The sequence below is a fragment of the Triturus cristatus genome, chromosome 7 (genome assembly GCF_964204655.1).
Source record: "Triturus cristatus chromosome 7, aTriCri1.1, whole genome shotgun sequence".
In the NCBI taxonomy this organism is placed as follows: domain Eukaryota; kingdom Metazoa; phylum Chordata; class Amphibia; order Caudata; family Salamandridae; genus Triturus; species Triturus cristatus.
In genome coordinates this window covers 599,066,172-599,089,358 of record NC_140590.1, presented here as the reverse complement: position 1 = coordinate 599,089,358, position 23,187 = coordinate 599,066,172, and the positions used below count along the sequence as shown (strand labels likewise).

Genomic DNA, 23,187 nt, shown 5'->3' with positions numbered 1-23,187 from the left:
TACAGAATACACTTTCACCCAAAAAATCACCGTACGTGTTACAGGCACTCCAGCCCTTGATCACTGGCTTTTGGCAAGACCCAAGATATGCAGGGTATTGAACAGTGACTTTGCGGCAAGCCCACTGTGGTTTTTAGAGGAATTTGGAAAAGACAACAGAGGCACATATTTAGAACATTGTGAGTAAACTCTAAGTACCAGAATGCACTGACCCATTAGGGTGAGATTTATAAATTTGCTGCGAGTGCGGTGTTACTGTTGCTTTTTGGTTTGCTAATAACTTTGGCCCAGTTTGACGAATCTTCAAAAAACTTTCCAAAAAGAAAATGTATCCACCTCAGCTACTTCCTGGAGAGTTTCGGGGTAACCCCTCAATCAGGAGCTGAGAAAAAAGCGGGATCCCAAAACGCAAAATCCACATGCATTTTCCATAGACATCATGAAGACAGGCTACAACAAAAACTGCTAAACAGAATTACACCAAATTTGGCAGAAACCTAGATCTTGGTCCACAGATTGTGGTTTTTGTGTTTTGGTGTAAATCCGTTCTGTAGTTTTTGAGAAATTAAGGGTCAAATGTAATTGTATATCAGGACGGTTGGGTCTGCAAAAGGCTTGAGAGACTCTCGCATTCGCATCAGTTTAAAAACTGAGCATTCTCATTGGCCCAGGGTGCTTTATTTCCCTTGGGCCATCTCTGGTTGAGTCTGGCTCCAGCGGAAGGGAGTGCTCTGATTGGCTGCCTGCAACATAAGAAAAATGTTGCTGACAGCCATTACAGGACTCGGGGACTTAGTCCCCTGACCTGCAGTTTAAAAAAATATATGATAATAAAAGGGGAAGGACTGGGCTACCATGACTTCCCAGGCACCATGGGGAGGAGCCTAAGGAACCCCCCTGGTGCCACACAAAAAAAATCAACAAAAAATGTAGCAATCCTGCAAGACTCTCACAGGATCACAAAAAATAAAAATGGAGGCTGGGCCGTATTTATTAAACATAAGCTATATTCATAAGGGGGAGGGGGGCTGTACAGCCCACGTCGCTAAGTCACCGAAGCCTGAGTAGCCACCCTTGGGGCTAAGCACACTGTGTATGGCGAGAAGAACGTGCATCCCTCCCCTTCTTAAGCCATCAGAAGCCCCATGAAACCTACCCTTGGGGCTAAAGATACTTTATGTGGGGAGTGGGGCCACGCAGCCCCAACCCGAGCTATCACAGTTCCCCAGCGAGCTCTCTCCCTAGGCAATTTTCTGCCACAGACCCCAGCCCCCAAAAGCATTTTATAAGGGGAGGAGGGCACGTGACCCCTCCCAAGGCTCCCATTGGCTCCCCATCCACCAGGGCCCACTGTAGTTTTCCCCCCAGGCCTTTAAAAGCCCCGGGGTACCCATCCCCTGGGCAGTTGATCTCCTTAAAAGGATGGGGGGGCACACGGCCCCTCTCCCCCAGTCAATAAATCCCCTGGGAACCTCATCCCCCCGGGATGGCTCACATTCTATGTCCAGGCGAGCCCACTTCCAGTACACAGCAATTTCCATGCCCGCAACGGCATGGGCTGTCAAGCTTGTTTTTACTTCAGCTTGGCGGGAGCATTTCTAAAACTCCGCCAAATGGGAACAAACAAAAGGTCTGCTCCCAGTGGGAGATAGCTTTAAAAATGCTTCCACCAGCTGGGAGCAGACATTTGATCTGTTTCCCTACCTACACTGATGTGGGCAGGTAAAGAGATCAATAGATTGCTTCTGCCCAGAGGGAGCAGCATAAGTAGCAGCTCTCTGTGGGCGAGAGCAATGTGGAGTCCCGCAGCATGCGGGGAGCTGGAAAGGGCCACAGTGGGCCTTAGAATCCCCCTGTGTGCTTGGTGATTGCCCTTGGTGGGCACCAGGGCCCCCACCTTAAAATAATGCGTGCCCTGGGGACCTCCTTCTCAACACTTCCAAAACCGAATTCCTGCTCATTTCTCCTCCGAATCATACCCCCAAGTTAGACCTCTGTATGAACCATCTCACTGCATTCAACTGCTCCCCCCCTCATTATTGATTCAGCTAAATCTCTCGGAATCACCATGGACAAGCAATTTAAATATGAAGAATCATATTAGCAAGGAGTGCAAGGGAGCGAATCACCAGATGAGATTACTCAGGAAACTCAAACCCTAATTATACCTTGGCCCCACTTAGGGCTGCATTGAATGCTGCGGACAGACTGACCACGGGCACAAAAAGAAATGTGCACATTTTCCCAGTCTTAAAATATCTAAATTGGCTGCCTTTTGAAGCAACGATACAGCTAAAGATTGCCTTCCTGTCTCACACAGCTCTCCATTTCAAAACCCCCAAGTATTTAGTCCAAAAGTTAGAATTATCTCGAGGTGGTAGCCCCTCAAGAAGTGCTAACTCCTTCCTCCTAAAACCACAGATCTTTTGCAAAAAGAGAACTTGTCAAAGAGCTTTCTCCTGCTCTGCCCCCAGGATCTGGAACTCTCTTCCTCCTGAAGTTCACTGACTCACCTCCACGGTTGCTTTCAAACTGGAAGTAAAAAGATTCCTTATGAGCAAGTTCTTACCTTAATTTGGGGTTGGAACATCTGCTGTAAGATACTGGACTTACACCTTCACGTCTGGTACTGATTTGCTATATTTCGTTAATTAATCTTTTCTTCCCCCCCCCAGATCCGCTATTCTTAGCTATTGTGATGTTTTGATGCACCCTTTGTAACTGTTTCGTTTGATATGTATTTGACACCTGTACATCCCTGATCTTCCTCCCTCCAGTAATTGTGAAGCGCTCTTACATCTCTCTGGATCATGTTCGCGCTATATAAAACTTTATAAGTAAATAAAAATAAATGAGCTACCTGGGGCCTAATACGGTTCAGGGAAGGGGTCTCTGCAGCCTCACTTCCCTCTTGATTAATGTAAACAACCCTGGAGGCCGGGTCCCAAGGGCCATAATTGGCCCAGGAAGGGGGCCACAAGGCCCCCTCCCCTTTAAAAAATAAGGCCCTGGGGATGTGGTCCTCAAGGCCTTCGAAGGCTAGAGGATGGGGGCCATGTGCCCCCCCTTTGAAATATGTAGGTTCCCGGGAATGGGGGTCCCAGAGGCCCCAGAAGCCCCGAGGAGGGGAACTAGATGCCCTCTCGCCTGTTTAATTATTTTTGGCCCTGGAAGATGAGTTCTCTGGGCCCAAAGTCCAATACTACGCAGCGTGGCAATGCAACAACCCTCTGCCGCAGTTTGGCCAAATGTTGTTTGTCTGCATGGGTTTGCTGCAGGTTCTGGCAGAAGGCCAGGCCAAGAAGCCAGCCCCCCACCGCCCATGGCTGAAGGCTGTTCGCAGCGTGGGACTGGCTGCATGCAGACCAAGCCCTCTGGCCAACCCTCAACCGTGAACCACTGGAGGCCCTGAGTAGAGTGGGGTTGGCTGCCTTTGGGGGGAGTGGCAAAAAGGCCAGACCATGCAGACAACCTCCCACCGTGCACGGGGTTGAATTTATGTATTGTAATAAATTATTACTTTACCTAAAAAAAAAAACTAGAAATGCACTGAAAAAACAAAGGTTTTGCGGAGGCTATGCAAATCTACAGCAAAATATTTTAAAAAGAGAAGGTAACTATATCTCGCACCCTCACCACGCACTGCTATTTACCCTACATATCTCACCATTCATGATCTCTTCTATGACATCATTGATCTCACTGCAAAATTTGCAATGAAATTATTGATGAGAAAACTATGCATGGCTGGGGGACAAGTTATAGTTACCTTAGGGAACAAGTCATAGTTACTAGATGTAACTATAATTGTTTGAATTTTGTGTTTTTTTAGTTTAAAACGTTAAGTTGTTCCTGAGCATTACACCCATGTCTGGAATTCCTTCGCGTTCTGTGTACAGTTCTTTTGCACGGCCAAAGTCACAGCACCACAACGGAGGTAATTATTTTAAAGATGATTTATTACCACACCATAGTGCAAAAATGAACAAAACAGGACGGTCTACGCGTTTCGGCTTCCAATAGCCTTCTACTGGACCATAGAGTCCTTCGCGTCTAGACTGTATTTTTAAAGTGCTCAGTGCTTAACCCCTTGTTACTGTTTACTATTTTTGAACAACTAGACTGCTGATCTTCTCAAGCAGACACGAATTAATTCATCAGCCATTTTAACATTATTTGTAAAGTACATTCAATTACAAAAAGTGCAAGTGCAGGATTAAAATTCACATATCTACACTTAAAACACAGAGTTGACCATAAGATTTCATGCTGGAGGCTCAATGTTATCAAAGTTACTTATGTTCAATCATTATTCTGTTACACATTCCCATGCCTATTCAGTACACCTGATACCTCATTTTCGGATATACGAGTCTGGACTACATATCACTTCACTATGGTAGGCATTCCATCCAATTGTATATTGGTCAATGGTTCCATGAAGCTACTCTGTGGGACCTAATCAATGTAAAGTACAAATTGAGTTCAAGACCAATCGAAACTTCATTGATGTAGCCTTATATTTGAGTAAATTTTATATGAGTCCATCAGTTCTTTATGGGTATAATACCTATTATTGAAGCTAAAACGAGAAAGGAGGGGTGCCGGGAGGATGGAACTATGGTATGTCTATGTTCTGCTCATACTCTCAAGATGTTTAGTTCCAGCAAATGAATCAAGTCTGGTTAAAAGGTTTTTTTAATCTATAGCGAGCATATGAGTGAGAGTTATGTGAGAAGATAAAGAAATGTATGATGACGACAATCTAGTGAAGATAGAAAAGTGTGAGAAAATATATACAAAGGTGTTGAAGGGGATTCTACCCGGCAATTGTCATTTTGTAGAATTTCACCATTTACAAATGAACATGGAGTTCTGCATCCAAGTTGTGTCCAAATGGATGTTCAGTGCCGATCGCAAGGATGAGTCGGGATTCTGTTCTCTGTAATTTCAAGGTTCTGTCTCTGACTCTTTCTGTTGGTTTTGCAATCTTTATCCCTGAGTATTTCAGTTGTTTGCAGTCACTTGAATGAAATTCATGGAAGTGTTTTGCCATGGGATGGCTGAAATCCTTGTTCTTGATCGCACATAAATGTTGTAGGATTCTTAGTTTTAATTTGTTTATTGTACTTCCTACATGGTGTTTTTTGCAAGTACATGTTAATCTGTAGACCACGTACTTAGATTCACATGTGGTGTGGTCTAGGATGCTTTCTGTTCTCCCATTCTGAAGTTGGAAAGTTGTTAGGTTCTGGCCATGCTCATAAGCTCGACATTCGAGTACTTCCAAAACCCCAGAGTATTAAGCCGTGAATATGTTTTTGGTTCTAAATGACTTTCTGTCAAAATATCCGCCAAGGAAGCTGTTTTCCTATAGGTGATACTCGGGTATGGCATCAATGTTTTTCTTAGAGTTTCATCCCATCCAGCATTAAGATCTCCCAGTTCCTACGAATGATTCGTTTGATTTCTCCACTTTTGTTGATAAAGTCCATGATGAGTCGAGATGTTGTTTCCTCTTGGTCATTTTCTTCATGAGTTTTTCTTGTTGGTATCAAATGGTTAGCTCTAGTTTTCAATTTTACTCTGGATTTTGCAGTGTCAATAACTCCCAACGGATAGCCCCTCTCTATGAAGCGGCGGCTCATTTCATCGATCTCACAGTCCAAGTCAGACGCTTCTGAGCAGTTCCTCTTCACTCGTAGCATCTCACCATAGGGTATGCTCCATTTCAAATTTTGCGGGTGCCCGCTGTTCGCATGCAGAATACTATTGCATGAGGTAGGTTTTCTATGCATTCTGGTGCATACCCTATGTTCTCTGATGAAGACTTCCACGTCTAAGGAGATGATGTTTGATTCACTGATTGTCGACGTGAAAGTTAGGTTGTAATCATTCTCGTTGAGTGAGTTGATGAAGTTCTGTAGATCGACACGATCTCCTTCCCATATAACAAAAAGATCGTTGATAAATCGGGACCAAATTTTTATACTGGGATGTTCTTGTTTTTCCAGAACCTCAGTTTCCCAAACTGCCATCAACAGGTTGGCATAGGTGGGTGCAAATGATGTCCCCATTGCAGTTCCCTGTCTGTGACTGAAGAGGTTACCTTTGAAGAGGAAGATGTTAAGATGTAAGCAATATGTCAGCATCTCTATCAACATTTCAGAGTGTTCCAGATGACTTATTGATCTAGTTTGTAGGAACTGTCTGACAGCTGCTATTCCATCAGTGTGGCAGATTGATGTATATAATGATGAGACATCTATTGTAGCCATAATGAGACCATCTTTCCATTACATTTTTTAAATTCTATTAAGCAAGTCCATAGTATCCCTCACATATGAGTGTAAAGATGTAACATAGTTCATTAAAAAGATATCAATAAATCTGCATGTTGATTCTAGTAGAGATACAATAGAAATTACTATTGGTCTTCCCGTTGGGTTGTTAATTGATTTGTGCACTTTCGGTAGAAAGTAGATCTTTGCAATTATGAAGTCGTCTGTCTTCAAGTACATATATTACTCAAAATCAATTAAGCCGTTCTCTTTCCATCCTATTAACATTAGGTGGTATTCTTTGGTCCGGAGCTCAATTGGGTTCTCCACAAGTTTTTCATAGTGGTATATATACATATACTTCTTCACGCATCATTACTACAGAACAACGATCACATTCCAGTTTATTGTCAAAGGAGTTAACGTACATCAAACACTGTTTACTGCCTTACATTCTGTATAGAATTGATTTACACAGACAAACAAATGTAATCATCAGAGCACCTCTTAACCTTATTGCATAAATGGAACACCTTGCATTGGGTTTTGGATGAACACCTTTTGTTAAAAACAAATATACGTTAAAGAAATGGCTGGCACAAACCAAACATGCAGGCTGGCAGAGTGTAATAATATCCTTATCATTAATAATCACCATTTTTGAGGAAGGATAGAGATGTCATTACCCACTAAAGGCTTCGCCCCCCCAATCAGGGTTGGTGAAATCAACTGTGTAGTGATGGTTACATTTCAGTTTCAATTTAAAAGCCAGTGTATGGTATGCTTATAACAATGCTGCCTACAAATCTGCATGAAATTAGTCACTCGCTTTATCTGCCCATCCATGTTTCGGCAAGTCAAGGTTTGTGAAGCCCCATGAAGATGGAGGAAAGTGAAAGGAGATTTTAACTTCCATACAACAGTTTGATCACTGGTACAGAATAACGCGCTGAACAGAATTACACAAAACCTGGCATAAAATTATAACATTGGTCAGAATAGACCAGGAAAATGCTCAGAATAGACCTTTGGTTAAGTTTCAGTTTTATTGGTGGTGTAAATCTAGTAAGTACTCTTTATGATGTTTTTATTAGAAAACGATGTTGTTGGACTTCTGAAATCACATTTTGAGAAATATTGCTGAGGGCTCCTGTCATGGGCATCAGCACAGAGCTGGCATCCTGGCACAAAAGTTGCAGGAATTGGAATCCGCATGAAAACTTTGAACATATAATAATCTCCAATGCATAGTGTAATGTTAACTAACCAGCACCCAGGCCAAATATAGCAGGCTTAAGAACCACATCAGATCTAGACAAGGAGGCATTACTTTATATTTGTGCCAAAAGACGCAGCCGCAGTATATGTATCTAGTCCAAATCCTGATGAAGGCCTCATAATTAATAAGGGTTTCTAAACACCTCAACACAGCGCCAAGAGGGACTGGAAAAATACCCCCATGAACTAAAAACAACAGCATAAAAGACAGCATGACTTGCAGCTAATCCCAAACCTATATTACTTTCAGTTGATGAAATTAATGTCATTCAAGACCCAAATATTCCATGGGGTCAATATTGACCCAGGAAACCCAGAGCATGCCGGGACCAGCCTCGGGATGGGTTTGGAGTTAGAAGACACCAGTAAGGTCAAGCCACAAAGTAACAAAGACCTGAAGCATAAAGCAAGGGCAGCTAGATAACCAAGAGCAATACCACAAGTGACGATCCCTTTGGACTGGAACTCGTGGTCTTAAAATAACTTGAGTAAATGAAGCCGGCAGAAATATTTCAAACTACGCACATACACTAATTGTGGTCTGAGGCGAAGTGCACTCTCAATAGGAGTTAGGAAAGACACTCATTTAACCCAGGGACTCTCACACCCTGCATATTTCTTCTTTACTTCATGGCCAACATGAAATAGAAGAGTCCAAAACAAAAGAGAAAATAAGCACAAAAAAGAACAGACCATATGCCACCTTACATAAGTCTGGACCATATGAAGCAGATGTTTGCAAACTCTAGAGGAAGTGACAACTGCAGACAAATCAAATGGGAATTGAGCAAGCACAGCTGTTTAAATGTTTTCTTCGGACAATATGATGAAAACGGCATAAAATCTATTCAAATAAACTACCCAAGTTAAGGGAGGTTCCAATTATGCAATTGTTTTAATTGGAGATATGAAATATATTTGGTATGGCCCTTGATTAGTAAATTGACTGTAGGCACTGTAGTTTACATTGTACATTTGCTACAGCAAAAAGTCATGGATGTGTTGAAATGTGTCATGACACTAAAAAGTATTAAAACAAGTTAAGAAAGCAAATCGGGTGACAAAGGAACTATTAATGTAAGGAGAAGACTAAAAAAAATGGGGAGGACCAATCTGGCTGTTTCGATTACACATACCATGTATTTTTTTAAAGTTCCAAAGTATACTTCTAAACTTCAATCTGCCCTACACACTTGAATTATTCGAGAAAATGTTATCTAGACAATTTCTTTTGCAGCGATACAACAGATTCCACTGACTGAACTACAACACTATTCGAAATCACTTGCAATCATTTAATAAATGTAAAAAATATAATACATTCTTACCTTAAATTAGTCATTGAACCCAGGTTATCTGCAAGTACTTCGTGGACAACCTGTTTTCATATAAAGAAATAGACTTAGTTAGACTGTAAAGATGCATTCTTCTCTAGAAAAGGAACCACCCTAAACGTTTTTTCTTATTCATATAGTTAGTTTCAACTTTATTTTGAAAAATTGTTTTACAGGGTCATCCCTTTCAAAATGTATTTTCCCTTAATGACTAAAATCACTGCGCACAAAGGTAATTGAACCATTTGTTCAGGTCTGGTGTCTTAGTGGACTAATGTGTCCACTGTACGGGCCTGTGTTTGACCTCATGGTCACATGTTCAAATCCCGGTGTGTCCACTCAGCCTTTCATCCTTCTGAGGTCGATAAAATGAGTACCATTGAGTTGGGTTACAGTAAACATCTGTTATTCAGCTTCTGGGTGAACATGTGCTTTATAAATACATGTTATGTTATTTTATTTGTAGAACATTGTTTTTAGAACAAATACGAACACAAAAATGTTAATAATAAAAGTAAAATATGAAACATTACCTCCACAAAATGCAGCAACTTTTCAGTGGATGCTTCAAATGTTTTTCTTGCAACCTCTGATTTCCGCAGCTGGCAATCAAGTACAGTGATCCTCTTTCTTAGGTCTTGAACACTGTCCTGAGTAAGGAGAAAAAATTAAGAATACATTGAATTGTATGTATGCCCATGAAACACTTACACCATTCCTTTTTTTGCAGGTTGTTGCATCTGAGGATCAGAAGTAAATATCTTATATTTGTCAGAACTATGACACCATGAAAATCAAGGAGAAAATAAATAGTTCTCAAAAATCACTGAAGCCATAGTGATGTCATTAGCCTTTGGCCGTCCCTGACACTGCACAGCCTTGAACCTTGATGATATCATAATGAGTGTATAATATGATCTTTGACTTTGCTACAATACATGAAGTGACATCACTGAAATCAAATTAACACTCACAGTAAATGTGTGAATAATAAACATCAAAAGTCACCGGTGTACAGCACAAGCAATATATTTGAAATATCAACCATATGTTAACTATCGGGCAGCTGTAACATTCCAGATTAGAAAGTAAACTAACTGCAGCCACCAACTTTCAGGCACAGCTTCAAATCACCAATTGCAGCTTAAAAAACATGGGCACACCTTCAAGTACCGATTGCACTCAAATTAAACTAGATAAGTATTCACTGATAGTAGTAACACCCCTCAGACAGTGTCACACCACCATCAATAAACAGCTGAGTTGCTGGCTCTGAAATTTGCGTCCTTTTGCTAGGGGCCATAATGACCAATAAAGGAAGATCTACTTGGTGCCTTCCTACATGTCCAGTAATTAAGCGTTTAAAAATATTGGGGGCAAAAGGTATTCTTTTACTTTATTAATATGAACTGAAAGACATTCAGCAAAATAATATAAATGTACAAATATTTTTTAAAAACATGAAAACTAGAAACGCTGCAAGGGTGCCAAGGGCCATAGTACAAATAAAGACAAGCACTGGCAAAACCAATAGGTATCGCTTATGCAAAGCTATTGGGTTTCCCAATATGTTTTAGCCATGTTGTACAGAAGCGTGGCTGCTGTAGTGGGGTATAGGAGAGTTGAGTGTCATAAAGTGGAGTGGCGTGGCGTTGAGTGGTGTAGAGTTGTGTAGAGTAGAGAAGAGTGGCGTGGACTGGACTGGAATAAATTGGAGTGTCATGGAGGGAGTAGAGTGTCGTAGAGTGGAAATGCATAGATTAGAGATGAGTGCCGTAGAGTGGAGTGGCATAGAGTGTCGTGGGGTGGTGTAGAGCAGAGTGGACTGGTGTAGAGGGTGTTGTGTAGAGTGGAGTATGTAAAGCGATCTGATACCCGATACCTTCGGGTCAAGTTTGCACTATATAAAACTCGGTAAAAATAAAAATAGAGTGTTTTAGAGTAGAGCAGCGCAGAGCGGAGTAGATTGTCATTGAGTGGAGTGGCATAAAGTGATGTAGTGTAGGAGAGTGTAATGGCATAGAGTGGAGTAGACTGTTGTAGAGTCGAGTGGCATAGAGATGAGTGGTGTGGAGTAGTGTGCTATAGATGAGAGTGGAGTATAGAGGTATGGAGTGGCATAGAGAGAGTTGTGTAGAGCGTTGTAGAGGGGAGTAGTGTTGTAGAGGGGCATAGAGTGGAGTAGTGTTTTGTGGCATTGAGTGGAGTAGAGTGACTTAGAGTGGAGTAGAGTTTAATGAATAGAGCCATCATAGAGTGCAGTATTGTAGAGTGTAATGTCGTACAGTGAAGTAGAGGGGCCTAAAGTGATATAGCATAAAGTCCAGTGGTGCAGAGTAGATTGGCGTAGAGTGCAGTGGCGTAGACTGCGCTGGTTTTGAGTAAAGTGGAGTAGAGTGCATCGACGTAGAATGCAGTGACGTAGAGTGGAGTGGTGTAGAGTGCAGTGGAGTAGAGAAGAGTTTTTCAAAGTAGAGTGGAGTGGTTCAGAGTAGAGTGGAATTGTGCATGGTACTGTGCAGTGGTGTAAAGTACAGTGGTGTAAAGTGCAGTAGCATGGAGTGCAGTGACAGCCGAATAGATTAGAGTGGCGTAGAGTGAAGCAGAGTTAAGTGGCATAGAATGCTTTGGCACAGAGTGCAGTTGAGTAGCCTAGCGTTAAGTGGTAAAGAGTAGAGGGTAGTGGTATAGAGTGCAGTGGTATAGAGTGCAGTGGCAGACTTCAGTGGCATGGAGTAGAGGGGTGCAGAGTAGAATAGAGTGGCATTGGGTGGAGTGACGTAGAATATAATAGTGTAGAATGGCGTAGTGTGCAGCAGAATAACACACAGTGGTGTAGTTACTAGTGGCGTTAAGTTAAATGGTGGAGAGTGCAGTCTTGCAGAGCAGAGTGTCAGAGTGCAGTAGTACATAGTACAAAGGCACAGAGTGGAGAGGCGCAGAGCGCAATGGACATAGAGTACAGTGGTGCAGATTAGAATAAAGTTGCGTAGAGTACAGTGACAGAGCGCAATGGTGTAGAGTGGCCTAGCGTGCAGTGGCTTAGATTCCAGTGGTGCAGAGTAGAGAGGAATTGAGTTCAGTGGCAGAGAGTGCAGTCTTGCAGAGTAGAGTGCCTTAGAGTGCAATGTCATAGAGTGCAGTGGTACAGAGTAGAGTGGCATAGCATAGAGTAGCGCAAAGTAGAATAGAGTGGTGCAGCGTTCAGTGGCATAGAAGGCAGTGGATTAGAATGTTGTAAAGTATAGCAGTGTAGAGTTCAGTGGTGTAGAGAAATCGGCATAGAAAGGAGAGGCATTGAGTGAAATGGTTTTGAGTAAAGCTGTGTTTAGTGCAATGGTGTAGAGTGCAGTTGCACAGAGTGGTGCAGATTAGAAGGGCGTAGAGAGCAGTGGCCCAGAAAGTAGTTGTGCAGAATAGAGTGGCAGAATGCAGTGAGGTAGAGTACAATTGCATAGAGTGCAGTGGTTTAAAGTGTTGTAGAGTATAGTGGTGTAGAATGCAATAGAGAGTGAAGTGGCATGGAATGGCGCAGAGTGCAGTGGCAAAGGGCTCAGTGGTGCATAATAGAGTAGTGTGGGGCAGAACACATTAGTGTAGTGTAGAGTAGGGTAGAAATGCGTAGAGTGAAGTGGCACAAAGTGGAGTCGTGCAGAGTAGAATTTAGTGATGCAGCGTAGTGTGGAGTGGTGCAGATCAGAGTGGAGGGGTGTAGAGTAGAATATGCATGGTGTGGTAGCACACTGCCATTACGGACAACACATCTTCAATTGAAATGATGACCATCAGCTTTGCACAGACATACAGTCTTACTAATAAAAGTAAACCACGCACAAACATTAAAATTTTGTTGTGAGCTAGACAAAAACAAATGTAGGAGAGTAGGATCTGCCTCTTATGGTTACCCCCACTTTTTGCTGCTGTTTCACTGTTTTTCGACTTTAGTCTGGCTGGGGCCCTGCTATTCTGGACCCCAGCCTAGCTGCTTCCTCTCTAAATTGATTCCTAGTACCTTAGGTACACCACAGATTGGATTCTGAGGTGCCCTTATAAGTCCCTAGTATATGGTATACTATGTACCCAGGGCATAGGTACCCCAGAGGCCTACCAGGTGCTGAAGCATGTATTATGCCACCCCTGGAAAGTCCTCCAAAATGACACTACAGGTCTGCTACTGCAGCCTGGGTAAGGTGGTGCATACACCCCTTCACTATATCTCACCTATCACTGCACATAGAAACCTATCAGTCACCCCTATGGCAGGCCTTATCAATCCTGAAGGCAGGGTGCTTGGTTATAAATGAGAGGGTGCCCAGGCATGAGCTGAGCCCCTCTGCAACATTCGGAATCTCTTCTCCGGGGTTGTCAGTAGTGCAGCCTGACCATATACTCTACCGTGCATTATATGTTATGTTATGTTTTACTACATTTATAGCACGCACGGCTACTCAAGAGTGTCCCGGCGCGAAATGCTAGTAAAAGGAGAAGAGGGAAAACCGCAACAAGGGTTAGTTGAAAAGGATGGTTTTAAGCTGTTTTTTAAACACTCTAGTGTCTTGAATGTTACGCAGTTGCATCACCAGGGCATTCCACGCTACAGCAGCCTTAAAAGAAAGGGTGAGGCGGAAACGGGGGATAACTGCCAGACGGTGAGCAGCGGAGCGTAACTGCCTTCGTGGAACATAGAAGGAGAAACGTCTCCTAAGATAGATTGGGCCAGTGCCATACCACGCTCCATGTGCCAGAGTGAGAGCTTTGAACTGAACCCGGCGGGGCACAGGGAGCCAATGGAGGTCCCGGATATGTTGCTTCATGCTTGATCTACCTGGGATTCCAAGCAAGACTCTAGCTGCCGCATTCTGAATAGCTTGCAGTCTTCTAAGATGGTTATCGGGCAGGCCAATGTATAAGGCATTGGCATAGTCGATACGCGATAGAATGAGAGCACAGGTCACCATTTCCTTATATCTAAAACGGTTAATACTAACTTTGGACTGACTGCACGGAAACATGTCGTGTTTGGTGTCAAACACCTTGGAATCATACCCCCACATCAATTCCTGATGTGAGAGTATGATCTCACCCTTCTAGAGGGAGAGACATGACAGCACCAGTATACCCGGTACCAACTAAACAGAGCCCTGGCATCACAAAATGGATGCTGCAGCCACAGACATGGGTCTGGCCTCCTGCTGCTGACCGCAACTCTGGCAGGGGAGGCCTGGATGATAGGTTTCCTGTCACAGGGAGGTGTAACCACCCCCCAGACAGGCTGATGTGTATTGCTGCTGGGTGGGAGCACTCTCAGAGTGCTTTGAAGTCCTGCACTGGGGGCACATTTGGTGTCCCTGTGCATAGTCCAGCTCAAACCGGTTCAGGGGATTCCAGCCCCTGCTCTGGCGTGAAACTGGACGAAGGAAATGGGTGTAGCCCCCCCCTCTTTCCAAACCCTCCCATAGGTGGGTCCCCAGAGTTAGTCCAACCCCTTCCTTAGGTATAAGTAAGGAACCCCTTGGCAACAGGACTTTATATATCCCTGGACGAAACTCTGTAGGTGAATCCTGGAACTTTGATGCTCTACTAAAGACTAGAGGACTGAAGAAATCCCTTGGGGTCAATGAGTGACTCCCCTGCTTGGCAGGCACCAACAAAAAAAATGCCAGTCTGCATCTCCGAAGCTCCCGCTGGACGCCGAAGACTTTGCAACACAGGAAAAGGATGTTCAGACTTCTCAGAGGCTGACCAGAGTCCCCAGCAAAGCTGAGACCCACAGCCCTCATGAGTAACGTGGAACCGGAACTCCTGGTCACCATGCTCTTTTGCAAGTGCATGGACTTCCCAACGTCTCTTGAAGTCGTGCTTGGGGTTACTTGTAGCCCCCACCTCAAGCAGAGAATCCACTGAAGATTGTTGGCCTAGTCACCCCGAGTGACCCGTGAGCCACCATTTTGTGATTCCTCTCGAGGTCCCTTTGCGATCCCTGGTCTGTCGACTGGTGGGTCCCTGTGAAGGTAACTTTGATTTTCCTTGGGCTTCCCTGGTTGCTCCAGACGTGCCCCGACTCCCTACCAAGTGGTGACTCCTTCAGACCTTGCTGGTCTGCACCGAAGCATCTTTCTCCTTTTTGCATGGGTTGCTGTTGCCAAGGCTTGTTGTGTCCAATCCGGGCACCGACACTGCAGCACTTGACATCCTTCGTGGAACAGCTCAAATCCAGCTCCTGGTTGTCCTCGACGCCTCCTGGTCCTCGTGGCTGAAGAGTCAAGCTTCACCTCCTTCATCTGAAATCACCCGACATCGGTGGGCACTCGTCTATCGTGCCCCTGGTCACTGGCAAGTGACCCAGACTCTGTCCTCTCTGCTTTCAGGTTCTTCTAAACTTTGATCCAGGCTTGGATCTCTTCGGACACTTCGCATCTTCCCGGCAGCAGCACTTCTTCGCCAGCTCCCATTGACAACGACGATGCGACCCAACATCATTTGACAGCTATGCACCCGTCTTCCCTGGGTGAGGTAATACGAGTACTCCGGTGCTACCGTGGGTGTTGATCCTAGAACTTCCTAAGTCCAAAAGGGATTGGTACTAGCTCATCTGTAAGTGTCCCTAATCTTTAAAAATATAACCGCGACTTTCCCCGTAGAAGCTAATGGGAGCTCGCGGCTGTGTTCTCACACTACACACGGCCCCCGTGGGTCCCCTGTGTCACTACCTTGTGTTGTTCCTTGGGTTATCAGCGATTTTACAGGCTCTAGGAATTGTGTCTAGTTAAGTCGTGGTTCTTATATCACTATTTTAGTATATGGTTTGGCTCACCCCTAGGGCCTGACGTGTATTTGTGCTATTTTACTGTACTATTTGAGGTGTAACTTATGTGTCTGGACCTCTAGCCTCATACAGAGACTATTAGGGTGTGTTTAGAAATAAATACATATATTTTATATATATACCTGGTGTGGTCTGCTACCACTGTGATAGCTTTCAATAAAGTTTGTCTTTAACCTATCATCAATAAGGGGTTGTTTGGACTGGTGCAAGGTGCCCACTATAACTGGTGGACAGCATATGCCAGGCCAACTTCTCACAACAAAAAACAGCATACAGCCTTCCTGAAACACTCTGCAAGTACCAGAATGATTGTCACATAAATCCTCACACTTTGCAGTTAGATAAAGAAAAGTAAACAGCAAGCTCCCTGGAAGACAGAGCCTGCCATTTGATCTCGGTCTTAGAATGCACATGAAATGTGGTAAGATAAGAAGAAAATGTAAAGGCGTGTTTACAGAAATCCAGTATTAGTGGTAGAATACAGTAAATAGAACGTTGGGCAAGGGACGTTCCAAACGAAAGCTGGACAGCCTAAAACAAAAAGACAGCAAATAGAAAGCAAGCAAATGTGAGTTACAAACCACAAAGTCAATGGTAAGTAATGGGCAGAAAGCATTCCCAGGGAAGCTTTCCGTATTTACCCAAGATGTCCTTAGGAAACCAGACAGAGGCTTCGTCCTAAAAATGGACCCACTGACCAAGGGTTGATAGTGGTCTATCTTCTGAATCCCTGCTTTCCAATATTTTTGTTACAAAGTGTGACATTTTTAAACTGGTGCAATAAAGAAAGCGACTATTGAGTAATAAACATACAAATTATCCCTCACACTTCATATTCGCAGGTCGGCGTGTGCGTCCTAGTGTATACCCTGCATTTTACAATGTATGGCCTCTACAATTTTGCCAAAGTGGATCGTAAAAGGTTTCCACAATGTAATATGTAAGTTTGCCACAGTATGAGTCGTGTTACGGGGCAGATGCTATCACTGCTGACTCGCAAACAAACCCGGACTGTGTGCTTCTGCTCCACAAGGGATCTATTACAAGACTTCCCGCTCCGACGGAAAGAGGCAGTTGACTATCAGTCTGAAAAGATTAACTGCGGCAACAGGCATCACTCGAAGCCAAACAAGCCTGCTTTCGTAATCATGCCGAGCATTCACGACAGAGATCGCTGCTCCACTTTCAGATGGTTCCTCGAGCTTGAGATGATATTAACATCCAGAGGGTGTCCGAGTACAGTTTGCAGGCGCGCACAGGACATCGCGAACTCGAGCCGCCCATTTCATAACCAGCAGTTGTCACACTTGCCTCACATATCAATTCCTTCGACCCATTTTATTTTACCAGTGCTTCGAGTGTCCTGACGATCACGAATGGATCCTCCCATTTTAAGGCGAGCCAGTACGATCTGAAATGACTCTCTTTCAGTTTTATGATGCCGCCTGCACGTACACTCCGTTGGGCATCTTGGGGCTGTATGCATGCTAAGGAAGAGAAACTTAAACCAGAGGGAAATAAATAAAAGCACAATATCCGAACAGAAAATAAGCGAATTTGTGAGGGCTTCCCTAACGCTTTGGTACGAGTGTGTGGACTCGATATATAGCGAGAGGTTATTCAAGACTCACAGCACTAGGAGCCTGAGGGAGCTTCTACTTGAATACTTAAACAGCTTTCCATCCGTGGGTACGAAAACAGAACTGGAACGTAAGTTTCTATAAATGTTGTAGTAAAGAAATCAGAATCAGATTCCTCCGTGACGTGGAAGATTCTATACATGAAGCAAAGTCTTAAAAATGATTCTTTGTTTGCTATTAAGCTACTCTAGGCAGACTCTAGCTGATTGGATATGATCGAATTTCCTAAATCGAGCAACTTCCGCTAGGCGAAATTTTGAATTCTTTGCAGTTTAGCTTGGATGCCTTTAGGTAGGCAAAGTTCAAGAATATTGCATTCATCCGTTTGCGACGCGACATGTAGTAACCACCTAAACATGAAGTTCCTGTGGCAAGAATAGATGAATTCTTCCAATTATTATTATTTTTTTTTTAATTGCTTTATTGAGACTTCCCAAATTGTTACGGCGGTGGAAAAAAAAGTACACCAAGGACAAAAGAGAGCTAAGTGCATCTATATTATAAGCATATATATGGTCTCCCCGAAGCGGGAGGACGGATCCACGCACATGTAATGGCCGCATGCGTACTGTCTGCCTTCCCATTATCTTTAGGGTCGAGAAACAGTCTGACGAGTCTGCACAGACTTGGGCTGTGAGGGTGACTTTCATATCAATGATAACGTAGAATTATTTCACTTTTCCATCAGCAGAGCGGACATCACCCTGGGAAAATGGCCAAACTGCATTGCATCAGCGGTCAATCCTGTCCCCTGACAATGTTATTTACATTTGTTTGAGTTCAGTGTAGCGAGGATACCGATACCCCCATCCACCTTGAGGTCGCCGAGCTAGGCATAGAAATATCGTATCTTCTGGAGATGGATTGTGTGTAAAAGTGAACCAGATTGTAATTTCTTTGCACAAAATCACAGAGTTCCCTTATCCTTAGAGTGCCCGTTTCTGTACCTTAAATGTCCCATGACTGAAAGCAATAAAAATAAAATTGTCAGGATTCTCTCCCTCAAGAATAGGCATTTCCATCTGCAAAGGGACATGCCCTGTAGATTAAGAGCTATTAGGTTTTCCAAAGTAGCAGGTCCAATCACTGGGGAAAGCGATTTTGCTCAAGTAAAACAACATGGATGAACTGTCAGGCATAGAATGTTCTTTGACAGTTCCAAAACGACTTTACGGCAATTTCAATGGGGTCAAGCCAATACAATTTCATTCTCAGAGTATACAAAGTAATCGTTATCGCTGTCTGACTCAAAGTTGGTAACATTTTCCAAAAAGAAACTGAAATGTACCAGTTATACAATTATGGTAGCATCTTTGTTGTAAATCAAGAGGACTTTTAATCGCTGCTCATATCCTCAGTCATAGAGATATCACAGACCTCTACTAGGAATAGTTCTGCCTCTCTGACAAGCATCAACATTTGCAGAAAGAAGCATGAAAGTACGGAGGGGTAAAAAAAGAAATGCGAGTAGAAAGCCTCACGGACCCGTATTATATGCAGTTGGCTCCTTATGCTGGTGGAACCTTGAGGTAGCTCGAATACCCATTCAGGCCATGATTTGTCCACAATTCCAGAGCTCCAATCTGATGTGGGATTATTTCAGAAGGTGAACCAACCATAAAGGGAAATTCAACAGAAGAAGCATATTTACTACACCTACACAAATACTTCCTCCACCTTGAAGCACAAGTATGATAGCTGAAAATGTTGCATTTGAGATACTAGATAAATAACTCTTCAGTGTGCTTAAGAAAAGAGATGGATGTTTACCAAAGAACACCTTTAAAAAACGTATAAAGATTTTATTGGAGCCTCCCCAGGATTCTGACCATGAAATGGGGAATGTCTATTTATAAGTGCTTGATCATAATGACTCCTGAAATGTTAGTCTTAAGTCCCATTCCTCGAGACTTGTTCAACTGTCAGCTCAGCTGGCATAATTATTAAAAGCACAACTAAGAAGCATAAGCTAGGTTATAAATTGAGACCTGGTCGCATACACATTCAGCATTCTCTCACCCCCGCCCCCCTCCCACAAACATTCACCATGGCCACTGGCTTCCAAATCCACAATTCTTATCTTTATCAATATATGACCAACAATCACTCTCCCAAAAGAAGGGAAAGCAGCTGGGTTATCTAAATGAAGGAAGACTAAGGGGACTATTAACAAACTGCATTTTGTAGTACATTTAGCAGTACTACAATAGTACTACAAAAGTAGTAAAAAATACTATTCACAAACCTACAAGTGGCAATCTCCAATGTCACCTCTTCTATCTTTTCTATAGGGAGATCCTCACGCATGTAAGTTTACTACTTAGTAGTTCATGTGGGAGGGACCAGTGGAGCGGCTGGACATGAATAAGGCTTGGACATTGTAGCCAGAAGGACATCACTAAGCACTTCATTAAATGTAAATAACTGTGCCTGGTTGAAGAATCTCAGTCAATGCATTTGTTTGTGTCTCAACAGTGGGCAACTGCATTTCTACTGGCTCTGCTGTCCTTCAAGCCTCCACTGCAAATGAGATGCTTTCTTCCATTGGTGGCTCTGGCGGTGAGTCTTGCTCCATTTCAGTAGATGCATCTAGCCCACTGGTGTTTTGTAAGTGTACATTGGATGCACTTTTGAAATTTCATGGCACAACTTAGTAATGGATTGTGCTAAAACAAGTTCTGGATCAGAAAAAAGGCACTGGCGGAGTTGTTGCTGGTACAAAGGAATTAACGAGGATTTGGCACTAGGGTAGTGCTCGTGTTGGCATATGGCCAGTAGAGGGTCCCATTAGGGCAGACAGTGTAGGGCATTGACTTGCTGGTGGAAGTCTAACTGGAGACTGCTTTTGGCCCATGGGGTCAGAAAGTGGCAGACATAGCTGGAATCACACCACAGATGCACAGCATGACCTCTTAAGGGGGCCCGCTATTTGCTGCAGGGTCAATGACGAACCAGGAAAAGAGGTGCACACCCAGACCAACTGTGATATCTGTTTGGACTCAGAAGACATTAGGGAAGTTTTATTATCATCATGACATTCTTGCTTCTTCTCGCTACACTTCAATTAATGGAATGGGATGAATTCCCGCTTGGCCTTCTTGCGCTTGTGCTAGACTTAGATCTGTATTTACCTGAAGACTTTAACCTACTAGTAGATGTTTTGCAGAAGGGGTCCCAAGACCAGGACAATGATTTGGAAAAAGAGTGCAATCTATACTTTAACGGTGACCTCTTCTTGTGCTTAGCAATGTAGAGTTTCACCTTCCTGTCCTGAATTGCCTTAGAATGAATGAGGGCACACCAGTTGCATGATGTGCAGTCGTGCAAGGAACCCAAGCACCAGACACATACTTTTTTAAATGAATTTATTGTTTTCACCATAATGAATAAAACTACAACCCAAGTATGACATTCATAGCATAATATTAGAGTACATTGGCATATGATTCACACATCTCATCCAACCTAACTTAAGATAGTTGTTACTATAATATATAGCTTTTGAAGCATCACAGTCTGATAATTCTATGCCTTTACACTTGGAGTCATCGCGGTTTGTTTAACAGAGTCGCTATGACATAACATAGTCCTACAAAAATAAATCATGGGTTTCCACCATGCAACTCAGTTTGTGTGAGTGAATACCTCCTTAAAAGATTCTAAATGTCCCTAGGGTGGGATGTCTGAGGGAGAAGTTGTGCGCATTGTTCCAATTGTTCATTACAATATTCAAAGTCTGTAATCCAAAGTGTCTTGGTGGGTGTTTTGCCTGTACCTCAGTGTGACACAATCTGTGGTAGTTAGGCAAGCAACAATGCCAGAACCCTGAGCTAGGATATGCCACCTTACACACTAACCTTAATCTATGATATAGGAATACAGCTAAGAGCCCTCGTTCACACTTATGTTATCAAGTAGAATTAATTCACCCTGCTAGGAAATATGAACAATATGGGTCGATTCAAGTTAAGTATTGTTAGCGCTATCTCTTTTTTTCAGGAGAAGTAGCTAAGGGTGGTGTAGCAGGTGTAGCTTAGGTGAGTAAAATGTTTCCAATTTAGTCCTGCTTTACGGCCTTTTCCATGCTGGATGAAGAAGCATTGCTGATAGTAGGGTGGTTGTGCTATATCTCTCGCAAATGCAGAGTATTGTAAATATCCCAGTGGATAGTACCAGTGCTGAGCATATTGTGCTTGTGTACAAATATAGTAGAGTTACAGATGTGGTAACCTAAACCATTCCTTCTCATCTGGGAGCATAAGTACTTCCCACATGACTCTGATTGTCTGCCCAGTCAAGCAAGCTTTTTTTTAGTAGTGATAAGAGAGTGTTAAAGAAATGCTTGGTCAGTGGTATAAGTATGTTGTTGAATAAATACAGGAACTATCATTTTAATTAATATTAATCTGTCCACCAAATATAAGGGCGGGGTTTCCTGTGCTCAATTTGTTTCACTAGGTTGGTAATCGCGTTTCCATATTTAGATTTAACTATGTTGTCCATGTCTCAATCTATTCATACAACCAGGTACTTCTCTGAGACTGTAAACCAAGTTAGTCAATATTCTATGAAGCATTATTTTGTGATAGACGTGAGGGGAAATATTTGAGATTATTTTCAGTGTATGACCAGGATTGAGAGAAATCGCGACTTTACATAGTCTCTTTTAATGGGCAATAGCTGGTCTCCAGGAATTTGTGATATATACTAAGATATCAGCGGCATCCAGCGGGATAAGTAGCTTACGATTTGGCAAGCTACGAGCACAGTTAGAATAATGCTATTGGTTCCAATGTTAAGGTAGAGAGGATCAGAGAAAGACAACATCCTTGCTGAGGTATCCATGTTATTGCTAGCGGAGATGGTATAGTACAATTAATCCTGTCTTTTGCTGTAGCTTCAGTATATAGTAATTTGGTCCAGTCCGTGAAGGCCCATGGTAGGCCCCTATGCTCGATGTAGAACATAAAGCTTCACTCACTGAGTCGCAAGTCTTGGCCATGTCCAAAAACACAGCTGAAGCCTCCATCTCAATTTCAGTCAGTGCACGATTAAATAATATTGTTCTTATATTATGTAAACTAGATTTGGAAGGGACAAACCCAGATTGATCTGGGAGCACCAAGTCCGGTAATAATGAGTATATTCTATTTGCCAGGAGCTTAGATAAAGTTTTGGCATCTTTATTAATCAATGACAGTTTGCAGCGATAAACCAAGCTTGATAAGAGCAACCCTCATGAAGGGTGGTAGGATTTCCATTTTTGACTTGCTTCCTAAAAATTCTTCAACAAATAAAGTGGAAAAATAGAGGAGTATTTCTTATAAAACTCAGCTAGCACCCCTTCCATGCTTGGAGCCTTTCCATCAGCAAGACTTTTTATGACCATTTCTACTTCTTCTACCGGGAGGTATTCTCTGTTACCATCACTTATCATGCTAATGTAATATCTTCTAGATATCTCATACTGTTATCTAGTTGAGGATGCAGTTTAGAAATGTATAACTCGCCATAAAAGGTCATGAATGTTTGTAGGATGGTGTCAGTATCATAAGATTGAATGGGAGTTATCATTTGTAGCTATAGTGACGATGTCATCAGAGGCCCATGGCTTCTTGATCAAGTAGGTAAGTGTCCTACTAGATCTCTCCCCTTCACCAAAGGTGCAGAGAGATCTCAGTTTGCAAAGGTGTTTTACTTCTCTCTCTACTATTTAGCAATATTCAGTTGCCTTGGGCTGAATTATGGCTAGTGTATCAGAGCTCACGTTTGTTTCATATTTTAACTCAAGTTTCCAGATTTCTTGCTTTGATGTGTGCATATGCTGC

At 42.9% G+C, this 23,187-nt stretch overlaps 1 protein-coding gene across 3 annotated transcripts in view; it reads right to left on the bottom strand.

The window, feature by feature from the left end:
- Window positions 1-23,187, bottom strand: part of STXBP4 (syntaxin binding protein 4) — a 686,902-nt gene that overhangs the window by 152,302 nt on the left and 511,413 nt on the right. For all 3 annotated transcript variants that reach the window (XM_085617160.1, XM_085617162.1, XM_085617161.1), the window contains 2 exons: window positions 9,427-9,543; window positions 8,888-8,937 (listed from right to left, as the gene is read on the bottom strand). In XM_085617160.1, the coding sequence (XP_085473286.1) occupies window positions 8,888-8,937; window positions 9,427-9,543 (167 nt within the window). The remainder of the gene's footprint in view (window positions 1-8,887; window positions 8,938-9,426; window positions 9,544-23,187) is intronic.